This window comes from Neovison vison, chromosome 3 (assembly GCF_020171115.1).
Source record: "Neovison vison isolate M4711 chromosome 3, ASM_NN_V1, whole genome shotgun sequence".
NCBI lineage: Eukaryota > Metazoa > Chordata > Mammalia > Carnivora > Mustelidae > Neogale > Neogale vison.
This window is the reverse complement of record NC_058093.1, coordinates 212,761,940-212,782,139: the sequence shown is the minus strand read 5'-3', so window position 1 is coordinate 212,782,139 and position 20,200 is coordinate 212,761,940. Positions and strand designations below refer to the sequence as shown.

The 20,200-nt window shown below is 47.6% G+C and overlaps 2 protein-coding genes across 3 annotated transcripts in view; one reads left to right on the top strand and one right to left on the bottom strand.

Annotated features, from left to right (window-relative positions):
• MED15 (mediator complex subunit 15) overlaps positions 1 to 3,361 on the bottom strand; it is a 67,833-nt gene extending 64,472 nt beyond the window's left edge. Inside the window, exon 1 of the mRNA XM_044243747.1 lies at positions 3,234 to 3,361. Coding sequence (XP_044099682.1) covers positions 3,234 to 3,301 — 68 coding nt within the window. The 5' untranslated portion in view covers positions 3,302 to 3,361. The remainder of the gene's footprint in view (positions 1 to 3,233) is intronic.
• Positions 3,362 to 15,349: 11,988 nt separating this feature from the next.
• The window catches only part of KLHL22 (kelch like family member 22), a 35,758-nt gene continuing 30,907 nt past the window's right edge, over positions 15,350 to 20,200 (top strand). Inside the window, exon 1 of one of the 2 annotated variants that reach the window (XM_044243744.1) lies at positions 15,350 to 15,378. The gene's annotated coding sequence lies outside the window, so the exon portion shown is untranslated. Of the gene's footprint in view, positions 15,379 to 19,792; positions 20,048 to 20,200 lie in introns of those variants that run through there. The other variant, XM_044243743.1, reaches the window with a different exon arrangement.

Below are 20,200 nucleotides of genomic sequence, written 5' to 3'. Positions count from 1 at the left end.
GTGAACCAGCTATCAGATGCTTCTCCTTTTGTTGAAACTCTCCAGTGCTTCACTATGCTTTCTTTACTCCCTTATCTATACAAATTACTTGGGTTCAAAACATTTCCAAGACCCCACCTTCAAACAACAACATAAATATCAGGGAAGTTAGAATTAAACCTGTGCACACAACAAATCAAGGCACCAAGAATCAAGACTTTCAAAGTGAACCCTGGAGAGAAAACAGACAAATCTGAGAACTGAGAACACCACATCATGTCAGGCAGACAATCTCTGAAACTGCTTATCCCAGCAGGGGTAGCAGAAGGTCTCCCCAAAGATGTCCATGCCCTAATCCCACGAACCCAGGCACATGCTACATTATATGGCAGAAGGGACTTTTCAGATAGAATAAAAGTTACAGACTTTAAAACAGGAAAATCATCCTGGATTATCTGAGTGGACCCAATCTAACCTGAGTCTTTACTAGAGAATTTTCTTGGCTGATGTCTGAAAGATATAGCCAAAGAACCCAGCCAAAGGGGCCACACAGAAAGTGTGAGACCAAATGCAGGCTGTCTCTAGGAACAAACACGGGCCACTGGTTGACAAAGAGTTAGTAAGGTACAAAAACACTTCAGTCCTACAACTGCATGGACTGAATTTGGCCAATAACCTGCACAGGCTTGAAAGCAAATTCTACTACAGAGCCTCTAGGAAGAAATGTACACCTAACCAACATCTTGATTTCAGTCCTCTAAGACCCTAAGCAGAAGACTCAGCTGAGTCCACCTAGACCCTGCATCTACAGAAACTTCCAGGTAATAAACCTGTGTTGCTTTAAGCTACTATATTTGTGGTCATTTGTTATGCAGCAAGAGAAAAACTGATACGCAAGCAGCAATCTGGCAAATAAAGGAAAGAATCTAGCTTGCCCAAAAGCAGAAAGAAGCTGAATTATGAAGTATCCAGTCAGTCCTTGACACCCAGAGACTCTTCAATTGCCCTCCTGCCCTCTGACTCTCCCCCCTCCCCAATTTCCTCTGATGGCAACTTATTCTTCTGGTTCTTTGGTCTCCCCAAACCCAAAGAAGAATCTTTGCCCTGAAGGCTTTTCTTGGGGAGCCCTGAAATGGGCTATACCTCAAGATTTCATCTATGGAGGCACATGGGTGGGTGTATCAGCTGGTTGGGTATCTGCCTTTGGCTCAGGTCATGATCCCGGGGTCCTGGGATCAAGCTCTGAGTCAGGCTTGCTGCTCAGCTGGGATCCTGCTTCTCCCTCTCCTTCTGCCCCTCTACCTGCTTGTGCTCACTCTCTCACTCTCTCAAATAAATAAATAAAACCTTCAAAAAAAAAAAAAAGATTTCATCTATAGACAATTCCAGGGGATCAAACCCCCCCTCCCCAAAAAACCAAACGCAATGTTCACTGATTCTGCAGTATCTGCAGAATTGTCCCCAGACTATTCCACATCAGTGCCCAGAGCCACCAACTCCACAGTCCCCACGCCTTCCACTGTACTAAGAAGCTTCCCAGCATTCCATCCCACTTCCTTCCTTCCACGCTGCTGCACTCCACCCCCGGCATCTAGTTTAGTCATCAAGGACTCTCTATGCTTGCTCTCCCCTTTCTCTGGAGTGGTCTTCCTCTTTCAGTTTCCACCACTGTCTAGTGCAGGCCTTTATAATCTCTTGCCGACTAGTAGGTCATTCCACAACCATTTTATGGACCAATGCAACAGGCAGTGAACTAGCAGTAGGAACACAGGGATGAAAAATGAAAGGTCCCCAAACCCCAAGAGTTCAAAACTCACAATGGCCTAACTTGGCCTCTCTACTCTTTTTTTTTTTTTAAATTTTTTTATTTATTTAACAGACAGAGATCACAAGTAGGCAGAGAGGCAGAGAGAGAGGGGGAAGCAGGCTCCCTGCTCAGCAGAGAGCCCGATGTGGGGCTCGATCCCAGGACCCTGGGACCATGACCTGAGCCGAAGGCAGCGGCTTAACCCACTGAGCCACCCAGGCGCCCCTCTCTACTCTATTCTTGATCCACCTCCAAGGACTCCGGGAATCTTCCCAACTCTGGCATTTCACTACCTCAAAGCAGGCAACATGCCAACTCCTCAGCACAGCACTCCCACCACTGACATGTCAGCACCTGCTCACCCTCATTCCATTACCATCTCCTGAACCTCCTTTCTCCTCAATCCCCAGAATTCAGCCTATAGCAATGTCCTCCAGTGCAGTGAGAGCTCAAACTTCCCTACTACTCAGCTTGGAATGATGGCCTCTCACACTCCTACTTGTCTTTTTAAGGCTCAATTTATTAGCCACCTACTACTCCAGAAGGCTCCTTCTGCCCTGCTCAAGAAAACTGTCAGTTTTTTCTAGGAGAAAGACTATACTGTAACTGCTTCTTTATGGTAGTGCGGTTCCTGAGGGCAGGGGCTCTCTCAAATTTGTGGCTAGCGCTCAGTAAAAGACTGCTAAATGAAACAAGCAGTGGGTGGCGAGGAGCTGGAGTTCCACGAGGTGAAGCCTAGAGCGCACCGGCACCCCCTGCACTGAGGGGTTCAGCAGCTTAAACTGCGGGGAAGAGGTATTAACACCAGCTTTTCACTCCCTCCTCCCAACGGACGGTTGCTTCCTGACAGCCTCTTCCTGCCACCCTTCGCAAAATCCACACTGGGGCTGGACTGGGGGGCGGGGGAGACAGGATACCCGTTGATTCTCCATCCCCCACCGCCCACAGTCCCAAGTACCTAGCCTACCAACCTCATCTTCCATCCTTCCCCCCCTGCAATCTCTTTTTCTCACTCTGATGCGCTTTTCCCAAAGACGAATCACAAAACATCCACATCTGCTAAAGCCGCCACGGGCTGCCCCTTTCCTTTTTCGAATTCAGTGTGATTCAAAGCAGGGGAAAGTCTGCAACCAAAGCACACAAATGACGAATGAGAACGCTCAGGACGATGACTCATAAGCCAGGGTTCGCTGGTTTGCAGAGTTCGGCCCCGGGAAAGCTAACGAACAGTCTGTATCAGCCAGGAACGGAAGGGACAGCCAAGGGCTCAGCGGCGCCCGGGACTCACAAGAGTCCCGGGAGACTTCGGCCTCTCGGCGCCCCCAGGCCCTAGTGGGTCCGATCGCCCTAGGTCTCCCGCGGGTCCGACCCCGGCCTCGCCCTCCGCGCGCGGAAGGGCTGAGGGGAAGGTCCGGAGATTTTGCCCTCTAGCCCGGCCCCTACTTACATTTGACTGACCAACTTCTGCCGGAAGGCGGCGCTCCGCCAGTCGGTCTCCTGCCCCGAAACGTCCATGCCGGTCGCTCCGCTCCGCCCGCGTCCCGTTCTGCCGCCGCCGCCGCCGCCTCTACCGCAGCGCCAGGCCCAAACCCGGAAGCCGTCGGAGGCTCCTCCGCCGCGCCGGAAGCCGAGCAGGAATTGTGGGAAATGGCGTCCTGCGCATGGGCCCGTGGGAAATGGAGTTTCCGGGCCCCACGGGGAGACTTTTCCGTGGCTCCCCTCGGGAGTATCCCGAGCCCTGGCCTTTCTCCCAGCGCTCATGCCGCGGGGGATGGGGACTCGGGGCTGACCAGAACAGGTGTGGGAGAGCCATGGCTTCGTAGCATTCCTGATACTGCCCATAGCAGGCCCACGCTGGCCACCCGAATTTCGTGTGACCCTATTGTGTGCTAGCCTTACCAACTCCACGAGATCTGCACCCTTCGGCCAAGCTGCTAGCAATCTTCAGCAGATGCCATGGAGAGATTGTTTATATATTAACTATTTCTCAGCACCTACTGTGGGCCAAGTACTGTGCCAACATGATCTAGGCTCCGCTTTCCCGCCACTACCTTACAGCGTCACATCTACAGCGTGACCAGATAGACTTTTTTCACTGCTTCTCTCCACTAGACTTTTGGAATCTCATATCCCACTGTATTTTGTAGGGTGTGGTGATATAAGAAGTCTAAGCCACATTTATTAAATTCCGGACATGGGCAGTCTTGCTTGGCCCAAAAGCCATGTCCTGTTTGAACAAAGTCCACAAACTTGTTGGGTGGAGGCAAGTGAGCTGGAGGTGGGATGCAAAGGGGTAGGGGGGCCTGAGGATAATTTTAGGAGGATAAGAGTTCTGCTGGATGGAATCTATGTGGCCCTTGTCTGCACCTTAGGGGTTTGGGGTGAGGGGTAGGTGGCAAAAATCCTAAGCACCAATGGTACACAAGTGCCATGTAGGCAGTCGCCAACATGGGTTCTACTGATGCCTATAAGTGCCAAGCCCAGGGTAGGCTGTGTACACCCAGTGGCTCAGTATCCCAGACAGGAGCTTGGGGTGTGGCGGGTTGGAGTACAGGGAGAGAGAATGTGAGCAGGTTTCCCAGAGGGGCCCCTCTTGCCCACAGTGTTTCAGGTCTTGTGTTGCTAGAAGAGCTTTTCACATCTTCAAACTTTTCTGTTCAAGCTCCTAAAAATAATTTTTTAAAACTCTGTATTTTGGATGATCCACTTGTTCTGGTTTCCATGGGACTCTCTGGGTTTTAGCTCTGGAAGTCCTGCATCCCTGCAATCCCCTGGAATCCCAGGCCAACTGACATGATAGATCACCCTATCTATATCCCTCTTGCATGTTAAAAAAAAAAAAAAACTGAGATATAATTCACCTTTTTACACTAAACAATTTACTGTTTGTTACTTAGTATTATTAATATATTCATAAGATTGTACAACCATAACCACTCTCTTGCACATTTTTAACTTTTTTTTTAAAGTGGGCTGCACACCCAACATACAGCTTGAACTCATGACCACGAGAACAAGAGTCACATGGTCCACCGACTGAGCCAGCTTGCCCATTTTTAGGTTGACATCTAAATACTTTTCTAAGTACCTTTCCAATGCTGTGACTATAGTGTATCCTATATTGTATATCGGCTTCAGATGCATTTTATTATTTAGATCCTTGGCCCCACACATTCTGCTCATCAATTTAGGAAAATACTGGTCCCACAACCTCATCGGCAAAACCAGTCCTCGTTGTCACACCCTCAGGCAAATGAGATTCCCTGAGGCTCTGGAAGAAAAAGGTGGACTTTGTATCATGTCCAACCCACTGAGCATGTGAATAGAGTCCCCAGGACATCTCTTCCCCATCTGCACTCTGGTTTTGGAAAGCTGATAGAGCCATAGACACACAGATTCATAGACAGACAGAGGCCAGGAGACTGACTGTCAAGAATTTGTCATTGCAATAAAATTAAGGGATATCCCTTTGATATTTGCTCCAGAGCTCTATCTCTACTTGTCCCTTTGTTTTTGGCCCAGAAGTGGTGACTCCCAGGGCAAAGGTCTTCAGTTAGAATCTGGATGGGTGACGAGGGAAGGAGAGGATGTAGAGATAGCCACAGACCTCCTAGACTCCCGGAAACAAGAAGTCCAATGGAAGGTGGGTCCTGAAATGGATCTGCACTCTCTCAAACCCTGCAGACCCTCCTGGGGCCCCCAGTGTGAAAGTGGGTAGGTTTAGACCCTGAGGGGGAAGGATGCTGAAGCTATGCCCAAGCTTGACCCGTATCCCATATCACTTGAGGATGGTTAAGTTTCTGCCCTCCTAGTTCCTGCACAGTACCTTGTCATTGCTGGATCCTGTCACTAGTCACACTTTGTGAATACCATCCTGAACTCTGCAGGAGTTGGGAGCTGGGAGCTGGAAGCTTCTGAGGCAGATGAAACTTCCTTCCCTCTAGGGAGCCTTGCACATGCTCTTTAAGCCTCTGTCTCCCTTCAGTTGCACTTGAAGTCCCCTCCAATTCCCCTCCTCACTCCAGGCATGGTGCTCACCTGCCCATCTTTCCACCCTAGCACCTGCCCAATGTAACCCTTCTACTGTGTTTAGCCTAGGGCGTGCAATCGTTTCTGAGTGTGGACGGAGGCGGAGGGGGTGCTGCGTGGGCAGCAGCAGTGATTATTTCTTCTAAAAGCAATACATGGGGGCGACTGGGTGGCTCAGATTGTTAAGCGTCTGCCCTGGGCTCAGGTCATGAACCCAGCATCCTGGAATCGAGCCCCACATCAGGTTTCTGGCTCAGCAGGGAGTCTGCTTCTCCATCTCCCTCTGCTTCTCCCCCTGCTCATGTGCACACGCTCGCTCTCTCTCTCTCTCTGTATCTCTCTGTCTCAAATAAATAAATAAAATCCTTTAAAAAATTGTTTAAAAGTAATACATGGAAACTTGAGAAAGGACCAAACATTATAAATCCCATCATTCAGAGGCATCCATTGTTTATATTTTGATAAATTATCATTTTCTCCTTACTCCCCTTAGTTTAAAAAATACAAGTTATGGTGTAGATGCCATTTGATCCTGTACTGTAAACCTAACATCATAGCATAAGCATATCCCCAAGTATAGAGAACCCTTTAGCAATGGGAATTTTAATTATAATTTAGATTATAAAACCACATTATGGACAAATCTATATAGGACCAATTGTAACCTGTGTAAAATACAATTTTTTTTTTAAATTTATTTATTTATTAAGAGAGATGGCGAGATCCCAAGCAGGGTATGGGGGCAGAGGCAGAAGGAGAGAGAGAGAATCTTAAGTAGACTCTATGCTGGATGCAGAGTCTGACTTGATTTCAAGACCCTGAGATCATAACCTGAGCCAAAAATCGAGGGTCAGACACTTAACCAACTGAGCTACCCAGGGGCCCCTAAAATACACTTTTAATAAAAGTATTATATACTGGGGCGCCTGGGTGGCTCAGTGGGTTAAGCCGCTGCCTTCGGCTCAGGTCATGATCTCAGGGTCCTGGGATCGAGTCCCGCATCGGGCTTTCTGCTCAGCAGGGAGCCTGCTTCCTCCTCTCTCTCTCTGCCTGCCTCTCTGCCTACTTGTAATCTCTCTCTGTCAAATAAATAAATAAAATCTTTAAAAAAAAAAAAGTATTATATACTGATCTATGAAATCTGTCGTATCTTATGCATTCCCTTGTTCTTAGACATTTATATTCTGAATGTTTGATTTCTTGTTACAGATAAGGTGTAACAAACATGCTTGTGCACAGATTTCTGCTAGTGTTGCAGAAGATTTCCTCAGCCTAGGCACTAGACATGGGTCCTGGGTCCTGGGTCCCAGGGACATACTTTTGAAAGCTCAGACATTTGATAGAATTCCACCCATTATACAGATTAAAGGGTTTTTCCTTTGGCTCAGTGGGTTAAGCCGCTGCCTTCGGCTCGGGTCATGATCTCGGGGTCCTGGGATCGAGTCCCACATCGGGCTCTCTGCTCAGCGGGGGGCCTGCTTCCCTTCCTCTCTCTCTGCCTGCTTCTCTGCCTACTTGTGATCTCTGTCTGTCCAATAAATAAATAAAAAATTAAAAAAAAATAGGTAGAATTAGATCACCTAACCACCAGTTAGGCAGCTGATTCTTGGTTTCACCTCAGGTCATGATCTCAGGGTTGTGAGATCGAGCCCAACAACTAGCTCAGTGCTCAGTGCAGTCAGCCTGTCTCTCTCCCTATGCTCCTCCCCTGAACTCCCAAGGGCACACACACGCGCTCTCTCTCTTTCTCTCAAATAAATAAGTAAGATCTTTTTTTAAATGGGTATAATCAGTGTTTCCTGGGTGGCTCAGTGGGTTGGGCCTCCGCCTTCAGCTCAGGTCATGATCCTGGTGTCCGGGGATTGAGCCCCGCATCAGGCTCGCATCAGGCTCTCTGCTCAGCAGAGAGCCTGCTTCCACCCCCTCTCGGCCTGTCTCCCTGCCTACTTCTGAGTTCTCTCTGTGTGTGTCAAATGGATAAATAAAATCTTTTTTTTTTTTTTAAAAAAAAAAAAAGGGTATGGGGCGCTTGGGTGGCTCAGTGTGTTAAAGCCTCTGCCCTCAGCTCAGGTCATGATCCCAGGTCCTGGGATCGAGCCCCACCTCCAGCTACTTGCTCAGTGGGGAGCCAGCTTCTCCCTCTGCCTGCCACTCCCCCTGCCTGTGCTCTCTCTCTCTCTCTCTGTCAAATAAATAAATAAAATCTTTTAAAAATAAAATAAAAATTGGTATAATCATAGTTTTCATGCAGATACTAACTCACTGGTTAGAAAGCTGGAAACAGGGTGCCTGGGTAGTGCAATTTGTTAAGTGTCTGACTCTTGGTTTTGGCTCAGGTTGTGATCTCAGGGCTCTAACCTCAGGGTCATGAGATCAAATCCCATTTCGGGCTCCATGCTCTGCAGAGTCTGCTTGAGATTCTCTCTCCCTCTCCCTTTGCTTTTCCTGCTCATGCTCTCTCTCTCCCACTCAAATAAATAAATAAAGCTTAAAAGCAAGCAAGCAAGCTGGTAATATCTTACCAGCTTTTAGTATTGGGGAATATTATAAGGAATATGTAAATGAGACAAAACTGGCCTCTCCTACAGTGGGGAAGGGAAATCAATTCAATCTCCCTCCAGCATGATTTGCATGTCTACGGACAAGAATTATTTTGCATTGCTATTATCTACATTGTACAGTTGTAAATCAGCTAGGGCAAGGAAAGACTGGAATCTGATAGATGAGAAGAGTGTGTTCTAATCAATGCATAGTACCCCCTTGAAGTATGAAATTTTCCTTAAGGGCCCATCTCATAATTTTTTACAATTTTTTACCTTTTTTCTAAGAAGGGAGCACTTTACATACCCACCAGCAATAATCACATTATAGACTACATAACTCAGTCTGGATGAATCTACAGATCAAAGGAATTGGTTTCTTCAACAAGAAGGAAAATACAAGATGGAAGGGAACCCAGCGATTGAAAGAGACTTTCAAGGTATCCCAACTGTATGCAGTGTGAGGTCCTTGTTTGGATCTTGATTCAAATAAACTTTAAAGCAACAAAAACTAGAACAAAAGCTAAGGGGTACCTGGGTGGCTCAGTTGGTTAAGCATCTGACTCTTTTTTTTAAATTAACATATAATGTATTATTAGCCCAGGGTACAGGTCTGTGAATCGTCAGGCTTACACACTGCACAGCACTCACCATAGCACATACCCTCCCCAAAGTCCATAACCCAACCACCCTCTCCCTACCCCTCTCCCCACGGCATCCCTCAGTTTGTTTTGTAAGATTAAGGGTCCCTTATAGTTTGTCTCCCTCCCAATCCCATCTTGTTTCATTTTTTCCTTCCCTACCCCCTAAAACCCCCACATTGCCTCTCAAATTCCTCGTATCAGGGAGATCATATGATAATTGTCTTTCACTGATTGACTTATTTCCCTCAGCATAATACCCTCTAGTTCCATCCACATCATTACAAATGGCAAGATTTCATTTCTTTTGATGGCTGCATAGTGTTCCATTGTACATATATACCACGTCTTCTTTATCCATCCGTTGATGGACATCTAGGTTCTTTCCATAGTTTGGCTATTGTGGGCATTTAAGCATCCAACTCTTGATCTCAGCTCAGGTCTTGATCTCAGGGTTGTGAGTTAAAGCCCCATGTTGGGCTGGATGCTGGGTGTGGAACCTACTTAAAAAAATATATTAGAGGGCGCCTGGGTGGCTCAGTGGGTTAAGCCTCTGCCTTCGGCTCAGGCCATGATCTCAGGGTCCTGGGATCGAGTCCCGCATCGGGCTCTCTGCTCGGCAGGGAGCCTGCTTCCTCCTCTCTCTCTGCCTGCCTCTCTGCCTACTTGTGATCTCTCTCTGTCAAATAAATAAATAAAATCTTTAAAAAATATATATATATATTAGTAAAAATATATATATATATTAGAAATTAAAAAACAAACACCCAAAGAAGCAACAAAGAAGGACATGTGTAGGATAATTGGGAAACATGATCACTTGACTACTTGGTGATATTAAGAAATTATTGTTGATTATGTGTGTATGAGAATGGAATTGAGGAGGTCAAAGGCAGGATGTTTATTCAGTGCACCCTTGAACAACTCAGGGGGTAGAGGTGCCAACTCCTACACTATTGAAAATCCACATATAATTTTTGAGTAACTACTGACAGCCTAGGGTGGACTGGGGCTCTTACCAATAATGCAATCAGTCAATAAACATATTTTGCATGTTATACTTACTATATACATTATTTTTATAACAAAGTAGGCTAGAGAAAAGAAAATGTTATTAAGAAAATTGTAGGGGCACCTGGATGGCTCGGTTGTTAAGCATGTGCTTTCAGCTCATGTCATGATAGCAGGGTCCTGGGATGGAACCCCACATTGGTCTCCCTGCTCTGCAGGAGATTGGGCTTTAAATAAATAAATAAATAAAATCATTGGGGAAAAAATAAAATAAAATCATTGGGGCTTTATTTTCTATCTTATGTAGAAAATAAATAAGTGTTAATAGCTACTTCCAGTTGTTTTAGGGTATTAGTTATCTAATGATGCTGCATAACAAATGACTCCAGAGCCAAGCAGCTTAAAAAGACACTAATAAACATTTGTTATCTTTCACTGTTTTTTATGGGTCAGTAATTCAGCGGAGGTTTAGCCAGATCTTGGCTCAATGTCTCTCGAGGTTCCAGGCAGATGTGGGACTTCAGAAGACTATGGCCTAGCTAAGACTGAAGGGTCTGCCTCCCATGCAGCTCATGCCTGGCTGGCAAGTCGGTACTGGCCTGGTCTCAGTTCCATGGAGGTCTCTCCTTAGGGCTGCTTCTGTGACATGGTGGCTCACTTCCTACAGACTGAGCAAGACAGAAGCTGCAACACCGTTTAAGAGCTGGCCTTCAAAAGCACAGGCTTTTTCTTCTGCCACATTCTCTTCCTCAGAAGGCCCAGTCACTAAGCCCATTCCACATTCAAGGGGAGGAGGATTGGCCTTTCTTTACCTTCTAAAGGGAGGAGAGTCAAAGAATTTGCAGATAAATTTTGAAAACACTGTATGCTCCAAATTAGCTGTTCCGATTTATCTTCTCATCAGGGCTGTGTGTACAGCGCCTCATTGTCTAGTTCAGTCTTAACAAAGAATTCTAGGGGTGCGTTGGTGTCTCAGTCGTTAAGCATCTGCCTTCAGCTCAGGTCATGATCCTGGGGTCTCTACTCTGTAGGGAGCCTGCTTCTCTTTCTGCTTGTTCGTTCCCTCTCTCACTGTGACTCTCTTGGTCAAATAAATAAATGAAGTCTTCAACAACAACAAAAGTAAATCTATTAAATCAGTTCAGGGAGCACCCCCCCACCTTTGAAATCTAGTCAAGTTCTTCATCCCGCAGCTCTGATAACCCCGTTAGGGACAGTTTAGCAAGAATCCCCCTTCTCTGATGTCTAGTGTTAATAATCTTACATCTGCTGACCCCCTCAGTTGCTCTTTAGCTATAAATCCCCAGCTGTCTTTGTTGTATTCAGGGTTCAGCCCGATCTCTCACCCTACTGACATACCCCTGTTACAATAGGCTTCCTGAATGGTCTTCCTTCCTTTTTAACAGGTCTCAGAATGAGTTTTTCTTTAACAATGTATGAAAATGTGGTGTATTATTTGCATTTCCAGATGATTAATGAGATTGAACTTGACTTCCTTTGTTTATATCCACTGGGACTTCCTTTTCTGTGAGTTTCTAGTAAGTATCTTTTACCAGATATTTAACCATTGACTAATTATCAGTTTTTAGAAGTGATCATGATCTTGGGTTCCTAGAATCCAGACCCCATCAGGCTTCAGCAGGAAGTCTTCTCTCTCTCCCTCTGCCCTTCCTCCCTGCTTGTGCTGGATAATAATATTTTGTCTGTGATATATGTTGTAAAAATATTCACTGATTTTTTTTTTTACTTTCACTGATGTTGATGATCTTAGATATTAAATGTTTTGTATATTCTTTTCTGAGTATTATCCATTCATGTCCATTTCTACTTATCTGTTGGAATCCTAGTATCTTTTTTATTGTTTTGTATGAATTTTTATTTATTTTTTTAAAGATTTTATTTATTTATATATTTGACATAGATTACAAGTAGACAGAGAGGCAGGCAGAGAGGAAGGGAAGCAGGCTCCCTGCTGAGCAGAGAGCCTGATGTGGGGCTTGATCCCAGTTACCCTGGAATTACGACCTGAGCCAAACGCAGAGGCTTTAACCCACTGAGCCACCCAGGTGCCCCTCGTATGAATTTTTAAAAAGATTTTTATTTTTTTACTTAACAGAGAGAGAGAGACAACAAGAGCAGGAACACAAGCAGGGGGAAAGGGAGAGGGAGAAGCAGGCTTCCCACTGGGCAAGGAGCCCAATATGGGGCTCAATTCCAGGACCCTAGGATCATGACCTGAGCCAAAGGCAGATGCTCAATGACTTAGCCACCCAGGTGCCCCTGTATAAATTTTTTAAAAAGATTTTATTTATTTATTTGCGAGAGAGAGAGAGAGAGAGCGAGCACACAAGCAGGGAGGAAGGGCAGAGGGAGAGGGAAGTCTCTTTACTTCCTACTGAGCAGAGAAGCCTGATGGGGTCTGGATTCTAGGAACCCAAGATCACGACCTGAGCCAAAGGCAGACGCTTAACGGACTGAGCCACCCAGGAACCCCTTGTACGAATTTTTTTATATACTATTTGCCACTTGCTCTCAAGTTTGTTGCAAACGTTTCCTCCACTGTTTTTTGTTTAAGATGTCTGTGATCAGATTGTGTAGCAGGCAGGTGAGTTTGGCTTTTCTTTTGAAATATCTTCCATTGGGTCGAAGCTTGGAAAGTCTTCCATTATCTCTATCAGTTCTTTTTTTTTTTTTATTTGATAGACCGAGATCACAAGCAGGCAGAGAGGCAGGCAGAGAGAGAGGAGGCAGAGAGAGAGGAGGAAGAAGGCTCCCCGCTGAGCAGAGAGCCCAATGCGGGGCTCGATCCCAGGACCCTGGGACCATGACCTGAGCCGAAAGCAGAGGCTTTAACCCACTGAGCCACCCAGGTGCCCCTCTCTATCAGTTCTTTAACCAGTCTCTCAGGTTCTTATTTCTCTCCAATTCCCTCCACTTTTATTTACTTAGAACCTATTGTGTTTAGCTCTGTTTTAGGTTCTGGGAATATAGCCATAAAGGAGCAGGCAGAAGTTCGTACGCTCAGGGGAAAGCAAACACTTCCTTGGGAGGCCACCAGAAGACCCTGCACACCATAGCTTTTGGGGCCTCCTCTTTTCTTGCCACTCCCCTCCTCTAGAATTTTCTGGTGGGAATGCTGCTGACTTACTCTGGGTATATTTTGAGATGCTGGTTCCTCTATCTCTGAAGACAGGGGAAATGTCCTGTCCTCTCAGTCCTGGCCAGCACCCCACCTTGCCCCTGGCCTTCTCCCCTTCACCCTGCAGCTCCTTTCTCCACCCTGAAGGTGCTCTTTCTGGTCTCTTCTCTCAAGCTGTGGTCCCATCTGTCTTCATCTTAAACTCCAGACCCAGCTTGCAGTCTTCCTGTCCTTTCCTGCTTTCATACCTCAGTCACCACAGGCTGGCTTCTGGAACTCCAAAGGATTCCGGTGAACATACTGCCTCTCACCTCTGGGGCCACCCTCACACTTAGCCCCTTTAGACCTTTGAAATTATTCCTCCCATCTCCTCTATGGGTTCCTGGAACCCATAGGAACACCAATGCGACTTGTGCTCTGTCCTCTACTCACTCTCCTTTTCCTCATACTTGCTCTGGTTCAGTGCATCACCTCCGGCTGAAGTGTATGATATGTCCATGACTTTACCTCTGGACATCTGCAGATGTCCTCCAATCTCCTTGTCAGGGGAGAGCCTCATTGTTCCCCACCATCTCTTGGGGTCACTCTTCCTCACCCATTACTCACGTGTAGTGGGGAACTTGTCTCCTTCCCAGGTTTCCAACCCGTACCTCCCTGTCTCCTCTCCATGCCCACTTGAGGCTACAGCTTCACTTTTGCCCCCATATTCAGCCCCCCTCCCCCCTCTAGTCCAGTCTGTAACCCACCTTGGCATCTGCCAGGCCTGGCAGAAGGCTGACCTTAGGGCTACATCCACCTGTACCTCCAAAGGTAGGGTCTGCTTTCCAGTGCACACTTCAGACTCAGAAATTTCTGGTGGCCTCCAGACTACTCATTTTGTAGGCTCTTATCTCCATGCCTTTGCTGACACTTCCCTTCCTGGAATGCTTTTCTCATTCCCCAAAAGTTCTCATCTGTTATGTAGCTGGGGGGGAGGGTACCTCCTCCAGAGTCTTCCCAGAAGCCCATTCCCATTGGGAACGCCTGGTCCTGGAGTCTGGTCCAATTCTCCTGGCCCTGGCCTGGACCTAGGGCAGCTCTCTGGGATCAGCCAGGACAGTGCTTCTGTTTCGTTTACTTTCTTCCTCATTCCCATATACCTTTTTTTAACCATGAGCTATTCCTAGCCACACTCTCCCCCCATAGTTCCCCCACACTCCACAATGACTCTTAAAAACAGCAGTGTAAAGGGGCGCCTGGGTGGCTCAGTGGGTTAAGCCGCTGCCTTCGGCTCAGGTCATGATCCCGGGGTCCTGGGATCGAGTCCCACATGGGGCTCTCTGCTCAGCGGGGGCCCTGCTTCCCTCTCTCTCTCTCTGCCTGCCTCTCTGTCTACTTGTGATCTCTGTCTGTCAAATAAACAAAAAAATCTTTAAAAAAAAAAAAAACAGCAGTGTAGGACCCCGCGACTTCATCTATCAGGAAGTTCTGCTGGCTGGAACCTCTGGCTGGACATGGCAATTACAAATGAGCCTCGGAAGACAAGATCCTCTTGCAGGTGAGGCGTAGAAAATGAATACTCAGCCCTTTGGGATGGGAATTGGATTTACTTCAGAATCTCAGCCACCCCTTCACACTGGCAGTTTCTCTCTTCTCCCCAACATCCAGCAGAGGGCAGGCGATCGGCAGAAGCACCGTGAGCTAATAGGACCGCGAGGAAAGGAGGGAATGAGTTACATGGAATGAATAAGGGGATGAGTAAGAGAGGTAATGAGGAAAGGAATAAAGGAATAAAGAGGGATGGATGGATGGAAGGAATGAGTGAGGGAGGGAATGAATAAGTGAGGAGAGAGAAAACGAGAGAAGGACGGAAGAACTGGATTTACAGGGCGTGACCCTTCCCAAAAGGCACTGCTTCATTTATTCACTCATTCATTCGTTCAGCCCCGCCAGGTGCCGGGAGCTATGCCAGGTGCAGCGATTCAAGGTCAACCAGGCGGCTGGAGCTCTTCTTGGCTGAGCAGAGACCAGAAGCTCGCCCGCGGAAGAGAAGCTTCGGGCCGCGCCCCTCCTCCTGCCAGAGCTTAACACCCCTCCCCCAGCCCTCCAGCGAGGCGCCCCCCGGCCTCCGTCTACACCCGCCTAGCGCCTGCGCGACGCGGCCACGTGACTCGCTGAGGCCCCGCCCCGCGGCCGCCCGCCCGCCCCGCCCCCGCCTCCGGCGAGTGCGGCCTCAGCTTGCGGCGGCACCAGGTGAGCTGCCAGGCGCGGGCCGGGCGGCCGGGTGGCAGCGAGTGCGGGTGGTGGGCGGCGGGCGGCGGGCGGCAACAGAGCCCCGTCGAGCAGCCCTGAGGGCGCGGGGACGAAGGGGCGGGCGCGGCCCAGAGACGCAGGAGTGGCGGCCTGAGGCGAGCCCGCGGCCTGACGTGGCGGGGGCGCGGCGGGCGGGACCCCCGGGCGCGGCTGGGCGGGGAGCTGGCGCTAGCAGAGATACCGGACCTCCGCGCGGCTGCCAGGCCCGCCAGCCTCCTAGCTCTTGGGCTGCCTGCCGCCCGGGGCGGGGCTGAGCGCGGCCTTCCCACCCGCGACCCTCGTTTCTGCGCGCGGGCGGGTCCTGCAACAGGCGGGTGGGGCGGGTCGGACTGCCACCACCTGGTGTGACCTTGGACCTCGGCCTGCAAGCCTCAGTTTCCTCAGCAGCTCTCCGGGGCCGGGTTTTCGGGGGGCCCGCGGGCTGCAGCCGAGGGAGTCCAACCTCGCCAGCTCGCGCGGTTTCCAAAGAGAAGCCGGAGATAGCGCTGTCATTGCAAAATCTCCGGGTCCCGAAGCGTCCTCCGCGGGTTCTGACTACTTCCAGTCTTGGCGCGGGCCAGAGTCGCGGGGTCGCCATCGCCTTATGCCTGGGGTCCTTTTCGCCCCGGGCCTGAACCGCGGGTTTGGCGCGCCAAAATGCCCCAACTCAGCTTTCTGGAAGACTCATTCCAGAGCGCATCCGAGTTGGCACTCCTATGATGGCTCCCCATTCTGGAAATTAGTACCTACTCCCTCCCCTCCTCTTCCCAACTGTCCCTTTTCCCTTTGTTGCAGACCTTCGTGCTGCCAAGGATTGGGGTTCGTTGAAGGCAGACAATGTTTTGGGGCGCTTCAGAGGACTGAGGGGTGCCTGCTCAGTAAATGGTGTTGAGTTGAAAATTCTTCAAAAATACTTTTGACTCTCATCCATGACTTAATAAAAAAAATCATTTTACGTCCTTAAGTTTGTACTTACTTGGGACATAAAGCTTCCTTCCTGCTCCCCTCAAAAGCTTTGAAGAGCACAGAATGGAGGGGCCTTGCTTGTGATGAGTAGAATCAGAAATGTTATGGAGCTGGAGGGAACTGAATCCAGGGAAAGACTTGATGATAGAGTAATCCCTGTGAAACAAATAGGAGAAAGAAAATGCTGCCAAATGAACTCCCCAGAACATTCATGGGAAAGGAATCACAAAAGGAGTGTTGCATTTAACTTAATTTATTTTTTGAAATTTTGTTAATTACACAAACATAGTTGCACTGTGAATGCTGTTTTTCATCTAAGTCAACAAAGACTAAACAGAAATGCGATTGAGCTAGATAGTGGTTGGAACCAGCTTCTCCATACTTGGCTGGTGGGAGAATAATTACTATAACCTCTATGGAGGGCAATTTGGCAGTATGCATTCAAATGACAAGCATTAAAATTAGCATGATCTTGCAGTTATGTATCAAGATAATTTTTCTCAGATAACTGCTGCATATGTGGCATATCTAAATGATTTTCAGTGTAACTGTTCGCAAAAGCAAATAGTTGGAGGAAACCCAGATGTCTCTGAAAAGGATTGTTTAAGTAACATGTGGTTATCCATACAATGGACTGTGGGAGGGATATTAAGTTTTCATATGCAAAAGTTAATGAAGGGGGGAATGGTGTAGATTTACAGATTTGTCTTTGAAACTGTATATGCCCCCTACCAGGGGAGATAGAATGTAGTTTTCTTCTGGGAGAGGATCTGTTTAGGGCATAAGTGGGAGGAAAATTTAAGTTTCATAACATACCTTTCTGTGCCTTTTGAATTTGAATGTGAACATATTAAATAAGTTTGAGAATTTAGTTTTTAAAAAATTTATGCTGGCAGAAAAGTTATCATCTCTCCCAATCAGATCTTAATGTTTTGTCTTCTTTGTTTTTTTGTTTGTTTTAAGGAAATAAAACATTCCCTTTTTCCTTCCTGGAGAAAATCATGATCCTGAATTCCTTTAATGTGCCTATGCTATGTTCTACTGTAACACCTATCTATAAGCAAAACTGGACAGTATTTTGTTGTGTAATTTCAAACTTTTTGTATTATACATATTTTGCAGTGTGCTTTTTTTCCCCCTTTGCAAGCCTTTGAGATTTTTCCACATTGATGACTATAGTTTGAGTTCTATTTTGCTCCCCCCTTTTTAAATTTTACTTATTTATTTGAGAGAGGGACACAGTGAGAGAGGGAACATAAGCAAGGGGAGTGGGAGAGGGAGAAGCCGACTTCCCACTGAGCAGGGAGCCTAATGTGGGGCTCAATCCCAGGACCATGGGACTATAACCTGAGCTGAAGGCACATGCTTAATGACTGAGCCACCCAGGTGCCCCTAGGTTGCCCATTTTTAGCTGTTGTCTAGTATTCTGTTGGCTCACTGTGTTGCGGCATACATTCCTCTGAGGATGGACATTTTGGTCGTGGCCAATGCTTGTTTTATGAAGGAGGCTCTGATGCATGGTCTTGAATGTGTTGCACTCTGAGCTATGCTTTGTCAGAGCAGGGAATTGCTTTGTTTTCTTCACACCACCCTCAGCACCTAGCTTAATTAGTTCCTTAAATTGTGCTTGGTAAATGTGGTTTGTTTGCCCAAGGGGGCAGCCTTCTCCTAATGCATTCTGTACTCCATAGTAAGTGTAGCTGCCATGGATCCCTTCCCAAAGGGGCAGAAGCGCTGATGTGGGGTGGGGACCCACCAAGGATTGATGTCTGTTGGAGCAGTCAGTCCCCACTTCCACCCTTAGAGAAGGAGGCTCTCTTGACTTCCTGGTGGTCGTGGTAATGAGGAGGAAGCTTAGACTTGGAGATAATGAGTTACGTGCTCACAGTCATGTGGTTACAAGTGGTACAAACAGCCATGGAGTTTTGCAATGTGGGTGAGATAAAGCTCTAGCTGGTGGGTGGAGAGACCAGCTTCTGTGATGGAGCATGCCTATTGTGTTCTTGATACAGTGACAGAGGGAGAAGTGATCGAACTAGACCTTGACCAATATGGTATTGTAAAGAGTCCGGTCTAAGAGGGAGTCTGATGGTGTTTAGAGGATGACCCAACGGTGTCCCTTTTGGTCTAAGGGCTAGTGACAAGGTACAAGGGAAAGGATCATTTTGAGCCAGATTGTGGGGGAGACCTAAGCAGAAGGCAGTAAGGAGCCAGCTCTTAAGCCAGGTGGTATACATACTGGGCATTTGGGGACCCCCTGCAGCCTGAGCAGGTGAGCTGGGGAGGATGGAGCAGGAGGAAGGAAACCAGTTGGGAGTGTCATTGCTGTGGTCTGACCCAGAGTGGTGGCTGCGGAAGAATACGTGGATGGGCATCTGAGATAGGAGAGATGGAATCTGAACGAGGGGGTCTGATAGACACAGGTATAAAAAGGAAAAGAGATCTTTGAAACCATGAGATTTCTGATGTGGAAATCATGGCTGTACGGAGTAAGAAAGCTAGACCAGTGGGGAGGGGTGCTGGCTGGATTAGGCATCGAGCTGGAGGTGCATTTGGGAATATAGGGTAGATTCTTGGGAAAGAGGGGTGGGCTGAGGCAGAGTGTGTTGGCCAAAGGGATCAGAAAAGAGAGCATTGCCATGGGGCAGAGTTTCGAGTCAAGAGAGATGGTTAATGGGGACTACCCCTTGGCCCTTGCTGTCTGTGTGTGAGGCAGTCCAGGGTGCGGAAGAAGCAGTGGTTATGGTGGGTGAAGGTCCCAAATCCAGGAGGTACACTGAGGAATGGAGCATGTTGGATGGGAAGTGGCAGAGAGTCCAAAGCAATCAGGTGTGCTCCTAAGCTGTAGTAGTGAGGTTAGAGCCCTCTTCTTTTTGGCCAGGGTTTTTTTTTTTGTTGTTTTGTTTTGTTTTTCATTTGTTTAAGTAGGCTCTGTGCCCAGCGTGGAGCCCAGTGCGGGGCTTGAACTCTCGACCCTGAGATCAAGACCTGAGCTGAGATCAAGAGTCAGATGCTTAACCAGCTGAGCCACCCAGGCACCCCAGTTTAGCAAGTTATATAGTAGAATTTTTCTTTCTCTCCCCTCCCTCTTTTTTCTTTTTTAATTTTAAGTAGGCGCCGCACCTAACATGGGGCTTGAACTCACAACCTTGAGATAAAGAGTCCTGTGCTCTACTGACTGCCTTAACCAGGTGCCCCTTTCTTTTTTTTTCTCTTAAAGATACAGTACAGGGAATTGGAGAAGAAACTAATTTGGGGCAGGGCATAGTGGCATGGCCTAAGTGGTGAAGGCAGATGTTGACAGGCAGTGTGGCAGGTAACTCCTGGGCTCCCGCTTACTAGCTAGATGGCAGTGCTGCGGCTAGAGTGCTTAGCTTAGCCCCAGAGTGCAGTGCAGGACTGGCTGCCCTCTGAGTTAGAATGCACTGCCAAAGTGTGTTTGAGGTAGGTTTATTTTACTGATTGGGTTTCTGAGGCTTCCACTCAAATCATTGTGCATGTTTTGAACATACTCAATTATTACAAAGTAACCTTGAACCAAAAACATGCTGCGTATGATCTTGAATGCACCAGCTGTAGTTGAAATTACTGTGCTTGACTCTCAGAATCTTGGTAAAAGAAGACAGGTCCTGGACCCTCCCTGGGTTTCCTGGCCAGCACTCAGGTCTGTTGTCATTTTTATGCATCCATTCCTATGTGAGGGAACCCAGTTTTGTTCTCCCTCTCTCTTTTATTTTTTATTTTATTTTTTAAAGATTTTATTTATGTTATTTATTTGACAGAGAGAGAGAGAGAGCGCGCGCACAAGCAGGGGGAG